The 17,504-nt window shown below is 35.2% G+C and overlaps 1 protein-coding gene across 2 annotated transcripts in view; it reads right to left on the bottom strand.

The window, feature by feature from the left end:
• DPY19L3 (dpy-19 like C-mannosyltransferase 3) overlaps positions 1-17,504 on the bottom strand; it is a 34,299-nt gene that overhangs the window by 15,910 nt on the left and 885 nt on the right. For both annotated transcript variants that reach the window (XR_010988839.1, XM_068150641.1), the window contains exons 2-14: positions 16,521-16,663; positions 15,147-15,280; positions 9,157-9,247; positions 8,225-8,346; positions 7,884-8,029; positions 6,252-6,375; positions 5,408-5,542; positions 3,581-3,712; positions 2,754-2,855; positions 1,972-2,045; positions 1,561-1,719; positions 978-1,100; positions 506-617 (exon numbers count right to left, since the gene is read on the bottom strand). Coding sequence is in view for 1 of the 2 variants with exons in the window: in XM_068150641.1 (XP_068006742.1) it covers positions 506-617; positions 978-1,100; positions 1,561-1,719; positions 1,972-2,045; positions 2,754-2,855; positions 3,581-3,712; positions 5,408-5,542; positions 6,252-6,375; positions 7,884-8,029; positions 8,225-8,346; positions 9,157-9,247; positions 15,147-15,280; positions 16,521-16,623 (1,557 nt within the window). In the remaining variant the exon portion in view is untranslated. The remainder of the gene's footprint in view (positions 1-505; positions 618-977; positions 1,101-1,560; positions 1,720-1,971; positions 2,046-2,753; positions 2,856-3,580; positions 3,713-5,407; positions 5,543-6,251; positions 6,376-7,883; positions 8,030-8,224; positions 8,347-9,156; positions 9,248-15,146; positions 15,281-16,520; positions 16,664-17,504) is intronic.

Raw genomic sequence — 17,504 nt, 5'->3', positions numbered from 1 at the left:
GTCTTACAATTCTAAGTCTTGATTTCACAGATTTACAGAAGGTTAGATGTTAGAAGGGAACACCAGAGATCAAGTCCAAACCCCATGCCAAAAGCAGGATCACCTAGTGTAGTCTGCACAGGAATGCATCCAGGCAGGTTTTGAAAATCTCCAGAGAAGGAGACTCCATAGCCTCCCTGGGCAGCCTGTTCCAGTAATCTGCCACCCTCACTGTAGAGAAGTTTCTCCTCCTGTTGAGGTGAAATCTTCTATGTTCAAGTTTGTATGCATGGTCTTACTACTGTGCACCACTGATAAAAGCTTGGCCCCTCCACGTGACACCTGCCCCTCAGATATTTATAGACATTGATCAGATCCCCTCTCAGTCTCCTCAAGACTAAACAGCCCCAGGTCTCTCAGTCTCCTCGAAGGGGAGATGCTCAAGTTCCCTAATGATCCTTGTGGTTCTCCATTGGACTCTGCAGCAGACCCCAATTTCATGAAATGCTGTGAGTATAGCACTAACCCTCTGGGAAGTGTAGAGATGAATACACCTCAGGATAGGTCTCCAGACTTCTGTGCTGCACAGGCCAAAAGATGCAAATACACACATGTGGGATGTCCAGAGGTACTTCATTCTGGAAGAATATAGACAAATGTTTGCTGATCTCCTGAACATTGCTAAGCCATGTTGGAAGCAGTTATATTAGGGAAATTCTGAACACAGGGCTCTTGGGTTTTCTGCACTCTGAAATAACTGAGTAAAAGACTGACTTTGCACTTTATTAGGTGCTCTTGAGAACATCTATGCTCCCAAACTTCGAAATTTTCTTTTTGGAAGAACTTTGGGAAAAGCCTCAGTATACAAGCAGAAACACACCAGGGGGAGAAAGTAGTTTCACGATCCTATCAGTTTGTGGTCATTATATTTTGCACTTTTCTCAAAATATGCTCAATTGTCTAAAAAAAGCCTTTAGTAGAATTAAAAAGAAATATACCTCATTGTGCTTAATGCCAGGCATCCAAAGAGAACTGTGTGAATTAAGTTGTAAGCAGCATCAGGTTTCAGTGTTACTGTGCATTCTTCCATTTTTTCCATGAAATCAACTTGATTTGAACCACTAATAAAACAAATAAAAAGTATTACATTAAGCTCTGTAACACATTTCATACAGTTGGATTTTTAAAAGCATTTAATCCTTCTGAGGCTAAAAAGCCTCAATCATCTACGATACAATTAAGCCTGATAACACCAACTTGATGCACTAGCAGGTACACTTTCATGTCTAGTTTTCTGGAAATGCAACGGGTTTAAATGGCATGTTTTTAGAATGGGATAAAATTGTTTACAGGAAAGCATAAAGCCTTGAAGCAGCTATTCTTACAGGGCTTCTGATGAGAGTGAAGACTTCACTGTTTTGTTGGGCTTTGCCTGATCTCTCTATAATATGTCCTACTGTTTCCTCAGTACTTGTGGAAAGCAATAGTCTGTGCTGCTCTATTCAACTGTCAGGTCCTTAGACTACTGAACAAGAGAAAACAGATTAAAAAAGTGAATTATTTTAAAAACACTTTTTTTACCTGAGATTCTGGAAGGCAACAATTACAGCTCCTATTGTCATAAGGAACAGAACAAATACGTAGACATAAAAAAGTAATGTATCTGAGAGTCTTGAAAAAGTATTTAAAGGTAGTAACCCAAAAGCTTCTTCACAAAGATACAGGTTGGCATCAAAATCTCTGAAAGAAAAAGTAAAATAAATCTTTGTCATTGTGCATTTCACAGCTAGATGCAAACAAGGACCAACGTTTTCTTTTTTTTCCCCAAGCAATTATAAACCCACTGTTGCACAGATTATTATAAAGGAAAATGTATGACATGAATGTGAAGTAAAAATATATGATTCATCACCACAATTTTAGGTGAGAATCAACCTACAGGCTTCATTTAATGAAGTCATAAAAAAAAATAGAATTACAGCTAAGTCATACCTTGTTGCCCCAAATCCAAATTTTGCTTTCAGGAATTTGAATATATGTTCATCTGACTCAAGATTAAGAATTTTCTGTGAAGGGGAAAAAAAACAAAGGAAATAGTGTTTTAAGTAGCAGAAAACTAAGCTTCCCACAATAAACAGGTTTTTTTAATCATTTAAAGGTGAGGAGAAAGTTCTTCACAGAGAGAGTTGTTAGCCATTGGAATGGGCTGCCCAGGGAGGTGGTGGAGTCACCATCCCTGGAGGTGTTCAAGAGGGGATTGGACATGGCACTTGGTGCCATAGTCCAGTAGTCATGAGGTCTTGGGTGACAGGTTGGACATGATGATCTTTGAGGTCTTTTATAACCTTATTGATCCTATGATTCTATGAAATGAAACTGTGAAGCAACACAGACTTACTCAGATAGGGTACTCTGCAATCCAATAATCATTCAGCTTGTAATTATGGTCTTGTAGTCCAAAGGGCAAGTTAGTTACTTTTTATCATATCTTTTAGGTTTAGTTTCCTACTTACTGATAAGTATTATCCAGGACAAGTTAGCTTTAGCTGTATTTTTTAGTTTAATGACTTATCATATCTTACTATGAAACTTTTAATTTCCCCATGTAGTAAATTTTAATCTGTTGATACAGATCTCTTGAAGAGACTAAAACTGCAGTCTCTGAAATGCAGTGAAACCTCATTGCAATTTTATTTAATCTTACTGTAAATGATTAAAAAGTAGCTTGTAACATAATACATATGGAAGTTCTACAATACAAATTATTTACTTACCTTGATGAATTTATTTATTGTAAGAGTCAAGCACAAGACTAACAGCACATGGAGGATAAGCTTCCCAAGCCTATTGAGCAAGCTGCCCCTTTTTAGATTTTTCTACAAAGAAGAAAATATTAATATTTCAGTACTTTTTTCATGTACTTGGTACAAAATATTGGCATTTCAGTAAATGTGGAACAAAAGCAATGCAGACTATGTGAAATTGCTCATCTGATAGGCCTGATAAGGATGAAATCTGGATTAAGATTCATGTAAGCAAAAATGTATACATCACCAAGTATCAGGATAAAGATCTATTTCTTCCACAAAACAAGAGAGCTCCCCAGCATATTGATCTCTCAGAGTTTTATAACTAGCCAAATGGCCTTCCTTCAGAGCAGCCCTGTTATATTTATACAACTGCTGGCACCCAATTCAACTGTGGTTGTTTTCCAACACTCTCCACCTCAATGTGGCAAAAATGTCTTCTGGTTCCATGTGGCAATTGATTTTGAACAATTTTCCAGTTCAAAGCTAAAGATACAACAACAGTTCTTTGGCTGCCTACAGACAACTTGGAATAGGTGCAGACATTGTCTAACTGCAGCTTGCACAGTCATAAATGTTAACAGCAATCACAGAATTATGGTGTCTGCTATGCTTGGTTATGTTGTAGTTAGTGTAATTAAATTCATTATTTGATCATGCAATGTTTTCGTTGCTTTATGCTATAGTAATTCCTCTAATTAGTATTAGTAATTGTGGATTATAATGCATATAAACTACTTATCTCCACACATCACACTCTTTATTTCGTACTACACAAATATTTTGGTACCTACCTGGATTGTCCTTGCTATCAAGACAGAAGTATTAAAACTTATAAGTAATGATCCAAGAATCATAGAATTAAAGAACTGTAGGACACAGACTAGCAGCAATCCAGAAATCTGAATGACATAGAGCCATGTAACCTGTAACAATAATGAGATTTTATGCCTACAAAACTTCATAATCATAGCTACTTTTCTTTGAGTATGTTTTATAATTTATTTAAACATCAGTAATTTTTACAAAAATGCATCACCTTTCACTAAATCATTACACTCAGACACTGCTATATCCTTTGTACATTTATGTCCTGAATGAGTTAGATTAATATTTTATACCTGTTTTATGCCTAGAGAAGTCTGATACTAGAATAAAGCAGATTAAGTTAAACAAGTGCAGAGGAAAATATTAATTAATATTTGGAAGATGGTTATTTATTTTCCTTTGTCAAAGACATGTTTCTTTGTTTAGTATTCCTAAGGTTGGAAGAGACCTCAAAGATCATGGAGTCCAACCTGTCACCACAGACCTCATGACTAGAGTAGGGAGGACACTACTGCCCACTGCAGGCTTGAACTCACTCCCATTAAGGCTCTGATGCGCTACCAACTGAGCCACCTGAGGAAGTTCTGTACCCTCTCTAATATCTTTATGGCTAGTGAAAGCATTACAGCTCATTGCAGTTCAGCAATCAAACACTATCTGACTTCTGTAACTTTTACAGTAGCCCTTTTTGAGCTACACTGATCTACTACAAATGCTCAACTGAATGGCAACACTAAAAACCATTTCTTTTTCTGATACCACTGGTACCACAACATAAAAGTATTACCTTGCACAAAGACCTTAAGTTTAAAATTGTATGACAGTAGTGGTGCAAGTCAGTTTTAAATGGTCCAACAAACTCCAACAGTTTTAAGTAAGAATTTTTTGAAAATTAATATGGAATAAGAATGGTGCATTAAGTCCATTTTAGTATAATTCAGGATGAAGCTTGTAATTTGCCAACTCTTAAGATAGCTGATTGGTCACAGTAATTGCTAACTGGAACTCAGAAACTGTTAAACATTTATTAGTGTATGCAGCCACCATAGTAATTTTCAGTTGAATTAATACAATTACTGATACTCAAGTCTGCATCAAATTTAAAATGATATTAATGTGAATTAATCTTCATCCTCCTGTAACCTTCCTTAAGTAAAGTTAGAACTTTTTCAACTACTATAAGCTTTTACAAGAGCTAAAAATCTTCTCAGTAGAATTTCCCAGTGACATTGAATTTAGAAATGTCCTATAGAAGGTGAAAACATCTTCTGTTTTCTATGATTGACTGTAGGTAATCCCTTATCTCCTTAGTAACACCCATTTTATTTTGGCTCATTCAGTTCAGCAACACAGCATTGACAATGTTCTTATTTTGCTGTGAATTTCAATGTATGAAAGATACCCTGTTGTAATTTCAGCTTAGCCAAAGACTTCTTATGGTTGTTTTTTTCCTGGCCATTTCCAGGGGGCATGCTTAACTGTGTTATTAGATCAACTGTTATGGTGGTATTTAAAAGCAGTTCCTTAATAGTGTCAAAACGTACCTGTCTGAACTAAACGAGACAAAAATTGCACAATAGGAAATAAATTACAGAAACTGAAATAAGATCATTTGAGAAAAAATCAGAAATGGTGGGGTTTTGGTTATTCATTTTGATAGTTGTGGCATATACACTGTAATTACTTAAAAGCACAAAGTATCAGCATTATATGCAGTAAAATTTCTGTTAAATTTACACTGGTTAGTAAAATACCTCCAAAACTGTTAGCTTTATTTCCAAATACATTCTCACCTTTGCTGTGGGCAGCATATCAAAACAGTCCAGTATGAATAATGCCAATGCTTGTATCAGCATCATAAACTGATTAAATTGCCAAGTCAGGCTAAAGAGAAATGTTGCCATGAACACAGCCACAAGTGTCAATTTCTGGAAGGAGGGAAAGAAGTTATATTTAAGTTTATACCTTCCTTCATTAAAAACAACCCAACAAACCACCACCACAAAACCAACCCAGAAAACCCCAAACTACAGAAAACTCACATCAAAACCAACCAAAACCCACTTTAACATAGTTTTATTTTAAATAATTATTAAAAACATTAATGTGAGTTTTCTAATTGCAACAACTGCTGGGAGGATAATGAACTTTAGTTACATATTTTTATACTGCATTTTACTATTCTAATACCACTTGCAAGAAAATGGTGAAATCTCAAATAATTTCAGCCCATAGATGCAATATGTGTTATACAATACTATTAATGGCAGTTGTTTGAAGAAATTATGGGGTAATGATTTAGGAGCTGTTTGTGAAAGAAACTGTATCACCAATTTCCTTTTATTCTTATAAGATGCCTGGTATTTGTAAAACAAATGAAATCAAAAGAAACCTCTTAATCCTTAATGCTTCACAAGCTTTTCTACTGCCCATTTTCTGTTAGTCTCTTACCCTTTCTTAAATACACAGTACTGTGGTAAATTAACAGAAGGCTCATTTTATCGTTTTCAACATTCCAAGTGACTTGTGTGTGTACACCTTTACTGCTGTAAATGCTTACTAAGTATTTTGTCCCAAGTTTTATAGACTGGTTTTGGATATTGATTTTACTGTGTCATGCTTACTAAAAATACTCACTTCTTGAACAGGCTGTATATGAGCTCTGAGTAGGTATGTAATGGCTGCTATCTGAACAGCAAAGAATGGTAGTGCCCAGTTCTCTCTTAAAGGGATGGTGAATTCTACTCTTGTAGTATCTATTCTGTACAAAACAAATGGAGAGCCGTAAATATAAAACAAACACCGACTTGGTGACAGAGAGGTTGCAATGACAGGAATCTTTGTGGCACTTTAACTACTTATTGATAAAAACAGAGGCTCTACAGTCTAGTTCCTTCAACTTGCAGAACCTTCATGGTGTTTTCTCAGAGCCAGGCAAGTCACACATTTTTTCTGTACGCCAAATGCTGACTTTACCTCCATTTACTGCTAAATAACCTCAACAATGGATTAAATCTTACTTAGGAAGCACAGATTGGGTAATTAAAAAATGAAAAAACTTATCCCAAAACAAAACCACTCCCAAGATCCAGCATGTATTTTGCATGCCACAAGGTAATTGTACTTCACTTCACTTTTTTTTTTTGGCTGGTAAAAAACATATATAAAAAAGGAATTTATTTCTTCACTGTGATCCCAGGGCATTGGATTTGAATCTGCTAAAGTGTTTAGGAAATTCTGGTGGTTTTTTAATGTTCTAAGATTAAAAGTGGCTAAAGTTAGTAAAAAGTTACTCAAAGAGTAGTAATCTACAAAACCTAGCTCAAAAGTTTATATATATAAAAAAAAAAGGTGTTAAAAAAACCACCTTTATTCTTGTATAGATAAAATGTTTCTTAACATGGAACACATCTGAAGAAGGCTTAGCTGGATGAAAAAAAAAAAGTTTAAAATGGAGTTACTCAGTAGACTCAGATGCACTTCATCTGGACAGAAAGTCTTTATCTAAATTCATCTCATGTATTTATATCCTACTTGCATAAGGCATAACAAGCTTCCATTGTTCAGGAATTATTAGAAAGATGGAAAAACCACATTTGCTCCAAGAATGCTGTAAATAGAAAAGATGACCTCATGACATAAACATGCACACATTGCATGTATTTTTTAAATCACTTTCATCTTAGGAGAAAGAAACATTTTATCAAACAGTTTTGATAGAACTGACACTGTACTCTTACTTTCTTTATTAAGTTATGGCTGTCACCAGCTTTAGCTTCATGCCAGCAAGCTGCTGGCCTAGAGCCAGTTATTTTATTTTTCTCTGTAAATTGAGAATTCTTCAAGTGATGAAACACTAGAGCAGCTCAACTTTTCTATGAGCCTTAGGAATAAGGGAACAGGGAAACTGAATTTATCACAATCTTGGGCTGTTGAAGGAACCTCTGGAGGCTGAGTGTGGGGCAGTGAGGAAAGGCCTGAAGAGCATATAAATAGGTGTGTTTAACATCTAAGGGATCCTAGGCTGGAGAAGAAAGGGTAGGTCACCTGGAGATCCAGACACATCTGAAAGACATTGTCTACTTTGAGAGACCAATTTAAGCCAAATTATAAATTTTGTATTATTAACTTTCCCACCATTTTCTGGCTAATCTGGACAAAGACATTATAGCTTCACTTTTGTCCAATTAGTTGTACATTTGAAAGTTTACTGCCTTACCTTTGACATGAGGTAAAGATTAGAAAGATTAAATAGTTAATCTCACTCACCTGTTTGTAATGTACCAGCAAGCTGCCAACAACCCTGAAAGCCACGTTCCACTAAGAAGCCAGCTTGTTACATACAGAGCAATGACATAAACTGCCTGAAGTCCAAACAAAGTGTAGATATAAAAATAAACGGGCTCTAGGTATTGCTGTAAAACACAAGAATACTGATGTTGACATAAAACACTCATGAGGGGGATTATACTTAGCATGAATTATATTTTGCTCTTGCAAATTAAAAAGGTATCAGAAATACTTCAGAAAATAACTAAAAAAGGGAGCTACGATTCACTGAGCAATCTTCATAACGCACTTACAATCTAAAGCCATAAATAAATGCCTACCTGAATTGGAAGAATCCTATACAGAATGCTGAGAAACACCTCCTGGTAAACATTCATTCTTTCAAGTATGTTAATTGTCCTCACAGATTCAGTTTTATTGTCATATACTAAACCATGTAAACCTTAACGATAAAGAGAAATTGAAATAGGAGATTGTCATTTTCCCCTCTGTCTTCATTTGAACAGTGAATAACTTTTTCAAAGGTATTTTAGGATCTCTCATCAAAACCTGCAAACTTTGAGACAACGATTCAGAACATATTATCCTCTGAATCAACATGGCCTTCTGAAGTCTTAAATTTCCCTGGTTCAAATATGGCTCAGAGTACTAACTCAATTATTATATATTTAGTAATGTAAACCCATTTGATTTTACGCTTACATTCCTAGCATAGAATCTGTGGTATATACTGGATCTTGAGAACCACTCTTGTCACTACTTACAACACAGGTGATGCTAATATCAACAAATGCATAGTATAAGCAAAATTGCTAGGAAGGAATAGTTAAGTATCTAGAAAACATGAGCCTGGTTCTGAAAACTCCATCATCATATATAATTTTCTGGGAACCTGATTATTGTGTAAATTGCTGTCCAGGCATACAGCAATGAAAAAACCCCAACAAAAAAACCTCCTCTCTTACAAATAATACCTGATTCACATTAAACAAGGTAAGAATATAAATTAAAGTAATATACCAAAAAAATCAGCATGGCTGAAACCTTAGAGATACCAAAGCTGTCCCTCAAAGTGATTATCCTCATCAGAACATAAGGGTGTGGCTCCCTAGCATATAAACAGAGTAAATGTCTCCAGCACAATTGTTACACTATCTTTCACAGTTACAGCGTTCCTTGTTCTCAACTATATTTGAAAAAATACTACTCAGCTGGCAACATAAAGTAAAACTTACTGTACAGTTTACAATACCTTGCTGGATGGATGAAGCCTGAATCATCTGCTTGTAGTAGGAATAATAAAGTCCACATTCTGTTCTGAACGAAATTTCTCTTTCAACTTCCTGAAAGTGAGAGTTCAATAGTAAATTCACTCCATTGTTTTTTTCACAATCATGCAAAGCTGCTTTCAACTCATACTCTTGCTGCACCAGGGAAATTGCCCTATATACAGTAGCTTGACTCTTAGGCTTCATGCATTCTATGCCACTTACTTCAAACATAGGTAAAATATATAGACAAATCAGGGTGAGAGGCAAATGGCTGAGAAGTCAATGCCTCTGTTTACTAGTAAATGCTTTTTGTGATTCTGATATGCTGTTATGAAACATTTTGGATATTTTTTCTTTTTTGTAATATTCAATGTTTAGATAGATGCCATGGCCAACAGCTGGACTTCAAAACTGCTGCATACATTTAACCTTTTCTTCCAGATGCAGATATGCTATAATGTTCCCTGGCTTTGCCACCTAAAGGCTCAATTAATTTGATGTGCTGTACTTGGGACTGCACCATAATGCCACTCTGAGATTTCAGTTGGCAGGGTATACTGCTGCCCCCTTGATTGATGCTGTTTCTTGCAGGAAGCCAGCTGCTCATCACTCTCATACTTAAATTGCAAGTTAAAGGAAAGGGAATTTTTAACTTGTTTTTAGGTCCTGGTAAAGTTATTTTAAATTTTAAAACATTTAAATTATTTGCATATAGATACATTTATTACAATGATTAGGTACACTTCAAATTATGCCTCTTTCCAGACTGTTATTGAAGCAGGAGGGATCTAGTAAGATACACAAGCTCTTCTACAGAAAACTGCTGCCAGTGCAGGATCTTTGCTTTTGGAATTCACCTCCTTTGTAAACTCATCAGTTGTGAAGACCCAGTGATAGTTAACACATTCAGAACCTTGGGGAACCACATTTAAAGGAAATAGTACATGAACAACCAATATGAAAAGAAATAATGGACATCTTACAAAAATATTGTTTTGGTATTAGTGATCTTTTTAGCAGTTTACATAAAAACATCCTTTCTTATCTCTGATATGCAGTAAGTTAGAAAAGGCTTTGATACGCATTTGAAAACTCAGTGGGATTCCTGCATGTGGTGTAAGCAAGCCAAAGAGATTTCAGTGAGATTAATGCAATCTTGTACAGCATCCCAAGACTTTCATCTTTCTTATAGAATCCCATCTCATTTGCTGGAACAGAATCAACACTGTATCAAAGCTAACATAAAGCTACATAAAATATCATGTTCTTCTCTCCTCTGCTGCCCAGTATGGAATATTATCTTGTTTTATTGAAGTCAACTGTTGACAAACTAAACCAGTATTAGTTCTGGTCTGAGAAAAATCAGCAGATAAAACTGCATCTGATTCAATATAAGTTCACAAATAAACTCTCCAGCTGCTCTACAACACACAAATCATTATAATATCAGCAGAAGAAACTGACATTGGCACCAAATACTAAAACCCACACACTTAGCAAAATGCAAATGCTGGATTTTGAATGAACTCTAGTTTCAAATTCATCACTACTGAAGTTTTCTAATACCAAAAAGTGGTTGATTCTAAGAGCTCATACCAAAAAAAAAAAAAAAAAAAGAGGCATGTTAACATTTGGAATTTATTAAGGGGGAGAGAGTAGTCACAGAGGGGGATCTAATTAGCAAAAATGCATTCAAACGTGATTAATTTGTAATCCTGGCACCAGCTGTATTCAACCACATGCTCTGCTTTATGAGACAAACACTAGTGAGTTTTACATCTGTTTCATGCTAAGATAACATCTGTTTTATTCACTCTCAATACTTTTCCAGTTCTGCAGCACTTTATACTTTTCCTGGTATTCTAAGTCAATAAAAACATACAGACTCATGGGTAGTCACAGTAACAGCACACGTTTATCTTTCTGTATATTCAATTTGTGAGTGTTTAACAAAGAAGTTATCACTCTTCCAAGGAAAAGAAGAACGTGATCCTCCAGGATATGTATAGAGGTCCATATGATTTCAATCTATGCAGTAGTAGCCTAATAAAACTAAGTGTTCAAAACAAAACACGAGGGACTAGTAACTTTTCTGATCAAGGTTTCTTCAGTCTGCATCTGAACAAGCAATAAGACAGCTGACAGGTGTGGTGAAACAATTCTCCTCTCATTCCAAATTTTCTTACTTTCATAGAAGATTCTGTACCTGTAAGATTCTATACCTGAGCAGTCAATTACTGAGAAGAGCCTGCCGTTTTATATGTATAGCGCAGTAAGTTTTCTGAAAACAGTGAAGGGATTTTTGGCTAAGAAATCTGTTTTGGCTGGCACCACCACAAACAGAAATCTTTGTTGTTCTAATGCAAGAGAAGAGATCCAAACTTTTTTCTTCAAAATTGTTTGGACAAGGGGAGTGATTATAACCTTTTGTGATCCCTGATCGAAGTGTACACAAACACTGGTTCTGATATTATGTGATGCAGTATTCTGCATTTTCATTTTTTTTTCCTAGTATCTCTTTCAGAAAGTCTTGGAATAAAAAAAGAATATGAATCATGTACCTCTTTCACAGTAGAAAACACTCTTGAAGATCTGCATTTTCAGTTTTTCTGATAAGGAACAGTATTACATCTCTCTTTAAAGACCATGGCAAATTTATACTAGTAGGCATAGTCATTAGCAAACAAGAACAAGATTCACACATACTGCAACAGCTGAAATCAATGCACTATTGAAAGCCACATTCAAAATAGCACAAAATGGTGTGATAATCACAGAAGAGTTTTTTCTAGTTGGGTGAGCCTTTGCTGGAAGACACCCAAGACTGAACTGACTTTCCATGAATTGCAATTGAAATTACAGAAAGGTAATCACTACAAGTGTATAGGCAATTTGTGAGTTCAATTATTTGTAAGTTAAGAATCATGACTTTGCACAATGAATGCTTCATCCTTGCATTTTTTAAGACTGAATACATTTGGCAAACTGCACAAGTCTGCAACTAGGCAACCATGATGCTTGTATGTCAACGGTGTCTTCAGAACAAAAACCTCTACCTTTTGTATTGAAATGGTGTATGTAAAAACCTTTGTCCTAGTCAGATAAACATTGCAGACCTTCTTCTGCTGACATGCAAAGACAACATGAGGGTTCATGTAAAATAAAAAATGACAATCAAGTCTCCCATAATGTCTCACCATATTAAAGTAGTGGTCTGCATACACTTTTGTGTATGAATTCTTACTATGTGACTAATCATAGCTTATTGAAAGACAGGAAAAAAAATCAGGAGAATAATTTACTGCTATAGAATTTTTATATGAGAGTTTAGTAACATAAAATCCCCCAAAATGAACTCTACAACCAGTTCAGAATAATTGAAGTTACTAATTTAAAATGCATGGAAATATAACTTATTTAGAATTTATTTTCTTTTCTGTTTGATGCACTGCTGTGGTGATGCACTGCTGTGGTGATGCACTGCTGTGGTGATGCACTGCTGTGGTTCATAGGCATGGGGGTTAACAAAACAGTGTGTATTAGCATTGCTGCCATTTCTTTTAATATAAACAAAATAACCTCTGCATTTTGTCAAGCAAAGCATGTAATAATTGTGTGACAAGGAGCAGACTACAGTCATCCATTCTGTGAATGAGGGCTGTGGCACACGTTAAAATAATACTCTAGTTTTTTTTTGTTTAAGAAAATGCAGTCAATTGATGCAAAATATATTTTGGTGAAACTATAAAATGGTAGACAGTAAAAGAAAAAAATCTATTTATTTTCATAATAATTTTGAGGATCTCAGGTTGTTCCCTAGTGTATTTTATTCTTGTACTTTATTGTATATATTGGGAGATTAACCAATTCAGAAATGGTGGAAAACATGTCCATGCACCTAGAGATACTACTGCATCCACTGATACACACAGGCATAGAGATATTTATATATTGTTTTACAGATGTTAAGGTGTGCTGTTTAGCCTCTGCTTCACAGGAAATTTCACTGGCTTTTCAGATTCAGTCTTCACTTCCCATACTACTCCAAACCCAGTTTTGTTTAAACTTTATCTCATCCATGTATGTATTCTTCCTCTGCTTAGTTAAATGTTCTGATATGAACATTGGTAAGAAAACAGTAAAACCTCAGAAAGCTTTGTCAAAGTGAAAGCATAGTCCAATTCTGACTTGGCAGACAACTGCAGAAAATTTGATCAGACTTCACTCATCCCCAGCCTTCTTTGTATTTGCACATAGGCTGCAGGGGATACTTGTTTGAGCTCATGCTGTAAAAATTATTTGAGCGCAAAGCTATGAGCACCTTGGAATCTCACTTGGGACGTGTTTACGAAATAAACTGCCTTTATCTAGTCAATCAAATCAGAGCTACAGCGTTCTATGTGGGAAGATAGCCTTAGACAAAATATAAATTGAGAGTGTGTACATGCAAAACACAGTATACACTCATGGAACACACAGCTCCAAAAAATGGGAGTGTGCATGGAGCCTCTTGGCTGTGTAACAACTGGTTATTTTATCTCTGCTAAGTGTAATCTCCAATTAAAACTTTTTCTGATGTTAGCAGTTTAAAATTGGCATGGTGGCTGTATGAATTCTCTGGTGGCATTATAAAGTGAGATCAGAGAATCTTTGCACCTCCTTTAACCTGCTGGTAGATGAACTTAATGCTTTTTAGAATCTTTCCATCAAACTGGCTGAAACTGCTCATGTTTCAATGTTACAAATTATCATATCAACTCATGTGGATGAAGTAAGAACTACAGGGACAATCAAATCCAGACTGAAAGTATCTTGAGGGTTTTATTTCAGATTTGATATCTAATGGCATTCTAGTATACTTAAAATGAGAAGAAATGATCATGTAAAATGAGCATGCCATCCAGTGGGGGACAACTTAACTACAGACTTGCTTCTCAGTGAAATTTCTGTCCCTCTCTATCAGTTCAACAGAGTAAAAATGCTGTATGTTATGTCCATACAATGCCATACAGGCTTGTTTGCATGCCAAAACATACAGTAACTGTGGAATTGGTCAATACTTGCTTCTGGCAAACCTATCTTCAATATATATACACAATCTACCTATGTATTCAAAAGAAGATGACAGTTGTGTACAAAACAGTATTATATGCATAATACAACAAATTGTTTGAGTAAGTGACAATTATTTTCATCACAGGTATGTAAATATTTTTAGGACATAAAAAATGTGCAGTATAGGAAAGACTTACTGCAATGAAAATGTTCCACCTAAATGTACTCTAAATAACATAACACATAGACCTAATAGAGTGAATTTTTTGCATCTAAAAGGAAAATGACTCACCTGATTCTTTTCTCTGGTTAAATTTAGATATGTGTACTGCTGCATTCTCCCATGGAATGATTCTAGGAAAAAACTAGTCAGTCCTGGATCTTGGGAATGAAAATTCTCCCATAATGTTTGTTTGGTCTATATTGGTGAATGTCTGATTTTTTTTTTGCATGTTTATCATAAATTATATATATATGTAAAAATAGTAAGAGACTGTGCCTGAACTGTATTGCATGAACAGAGTATAAATATCATAAAATAAATGCATGCCAGGATTTTGCACATTGTTTATTTTAACTGCTTTTGTTTGGCATTGGATAAAAGAAAAAATGACTATAGAACAACATACAGTAATTCTATTTTAGATAATGATTGATAGTTGGAAGAACCATAGCCACAACTCAAGCAGAAGCTGCGCAGCAACGCTTTTAGAGAGTAACCAGGAAAAAGTATTTATAGAAATGAACAAGAATTTAGTGTAGAAGGAATTGAAGCACAGCTTTCAAAAACAAACCCAAACTCACTCCATGCTTTTGAGTAAGCTACAGGACAAATACATAAAGAAATGAATTTTCAATTTAAATTCATGTTAATGTTCTGTGAAAGCACTGATCAAACTATGAAAATGATATTTACCTTAATATTGGAAAACCACAGGTCATTTTCATGCAGTGTAGCAACATAAACAGACGTGAGAAGTCCAAGAGAGACGGCAGCAATTCCACCAACAGTTACCGATAGTATGTTCCACAACTTTCTACCTGCATGATCTTGAAGAAAAATATTTCACTCTGTAATTGTGAAAGGCATAACTTGAAGGCATTTTGGAAACACATTTATACATTGCCTGTGCTATTACAGTTCACATTCCGTAAGTAACACAACATTTGGTTTTAAAAGGTCTTCATGTAGATGTATTTTTCATTTTCTCACATATCATTTACATGTAAAGTGAAGTAAGCCATTCCTTAATTGGTAAAACATAGCTATGGTTTAAGAACACCATGGTCCTATATAAATCTAGATAAATACCATATCTAATTTATAAATATGAATTGGAACATCCTCCAGGGCATATATTTTAATTATAGAAATACAAGATGACTGTTAGATCACAAAGTTAAGAAACTAAAATCTTCTTCAAATGTCTTACAAATGATGCCTGTTTTCTCAAGGTTTGTGTTTTGTTTTTTTTTGTGAAACACAACACTGAAGTTTCAGAAGTCCCATTAAGTCTTACAAAGAGACTGAACAGCAGCCAAAGCAGCCTTTGCTAATGGTGTCATGCTTTGACTTGAGGATGACCTCCTGTTGTCACCAGGGTAAGATTATACAAAGTGATGGGAAAGAAATTTCTAGGCAGTTCCATGTATTGTGCACTTACATTCCTATTTGTTTATTATTCTTTTTTAATGTTGTTACATAGAAACATTTCAAATTTTGATCAAAACATCCCTTAGAATAAGTTAATTATAAAACCAAAACTCAAAAAATTTTGCCAATTCTAAAGATATAATTTCTAAAACAAAATGGTGTATTTTGTGACTTAAACAGATTTTCAAATTAAGACACAATGTCTCACTTTTAGATTTATTTATGTAGTCTGTCCTATAGTTAAAAACAAGGTTTGCAGTTAAATTCAGATTCAACATGCAATCTGCTTATATTTAGCTTCGACTCCTCAGAGGTCTTCAATTCCTTTTATGTTACCAGTGATGTGAACCAGGATTTAAGAACCTGCGACAGCTATATGAAACCTGGAAGTGTGTCACAGATGCTAAACTGAGAAAAAAATATCACCAATTAAAATTACTATTTTAAACCAGAGATGAGATTGGCATGCAGCGATCTGCATGTCCTCCATCTCGTCCAATTAATTTTGGTGACAGATGTTTAAGTATGAAAATGTATTTGGTACATACCTAGCTCTAACCAGTGCTTAACATAGATACCTGAAGCTATAAACACTCCTAAAAAGCCATAACGTTACAATCCTTGTCATTTACCCACCAGACAGAATCTTCCCATCAGGCTTCACATTCTTCTCCTCTGAAGGCTGGTCCTCAGCTGGTTCTGTGCCTTTTCCAACCCTTCTCTGCCTTACGGTTGTCATGATGTCAGTCACTTTAATTCATTATTTTTCAGTCTGACTCCTAAATGGACACAAATAAGCAATGCATCTTTCTACCCAAACATTCACTTAATACTGTATGAAGTATCAGAAAACAGAATTTTGTTTTACTGCCATCAGAGAACTTAATTTACAGAACTGCGTTGTACTTGAAGTGCAGCTTACAAAAATGCAAGACTTAAAAAGTTTTTACAACACAATGCAATTGAAAAGTATAAAAACATTATCTTAAACTTGTAAAGCCCTAAGTTCACTATTACACATATTCTTATCCAGGTTTTCAGAATGACTATTTTGACTGCCCTCACCTTGACTCAAAATTCATACCACGTTTCAATTCTTTGAAAAAGTGTAAGCCCTTCAAAGAAAAATTAGTCTTTCCAGGGTATTTCAGTTGGGCACCCAAAAAAGAAAGCCAGGTTTTAAATCTTGGCTTTCAGGAAACCCTGAAAAAGGGGGGGGCGTAAGTTGCAAAAATCATGCCAGAGAACATGTGCTATAAAAAAAGCAACTAGAGAGACAGCATTAAAAATATCCTTAATGTTTTATACTCTTAAAGGACCATAAAATTTGAGAATAATATAAAAGATGAAGAACAGCAGTCCTATCAGCTGCCAGGTGTCCTCTGCTCTGTATGCTTGGTCCATGCACAAAACTGCCTCAATCTGCCATTCTTCATCTTGAAATCAAGTGATGTCCCATCTTGAATGCAAAAATCTGCTACCATTCCCAGAGCACAAACACTAATATTTATGTTACCACTGCTGTAACTGACCGCTAATGATAATGCCTCAAATGCACAACTTTGTTGTTTTAAAGCTTTTACAGGGCGTTAGCCTTATCGCTTTCCCACGTGCCTTGGC

This window comes from Melanerpes formicivorus, unplaced genomic scaffold (assembly GCF_026170545.1).
Source record: "Melanerpes formicivorus ecotype bairdi unplaced genomic scaffold, bMelFor1.0.p_v2 SCAF_20, whole genome shotgun sequence".
NCBI classification, from domain to species: domain Eukaryota; kingdom Metazoa; phylum Chordata; class Aves; order Piciformes; family Picidae; genus Melanerpes; species Melanerpes formicivorus.
Note: the sequence above shows the minus strand (reverse complement) of the source record. Positions and strands in the feature narration are given on the sequence as shown.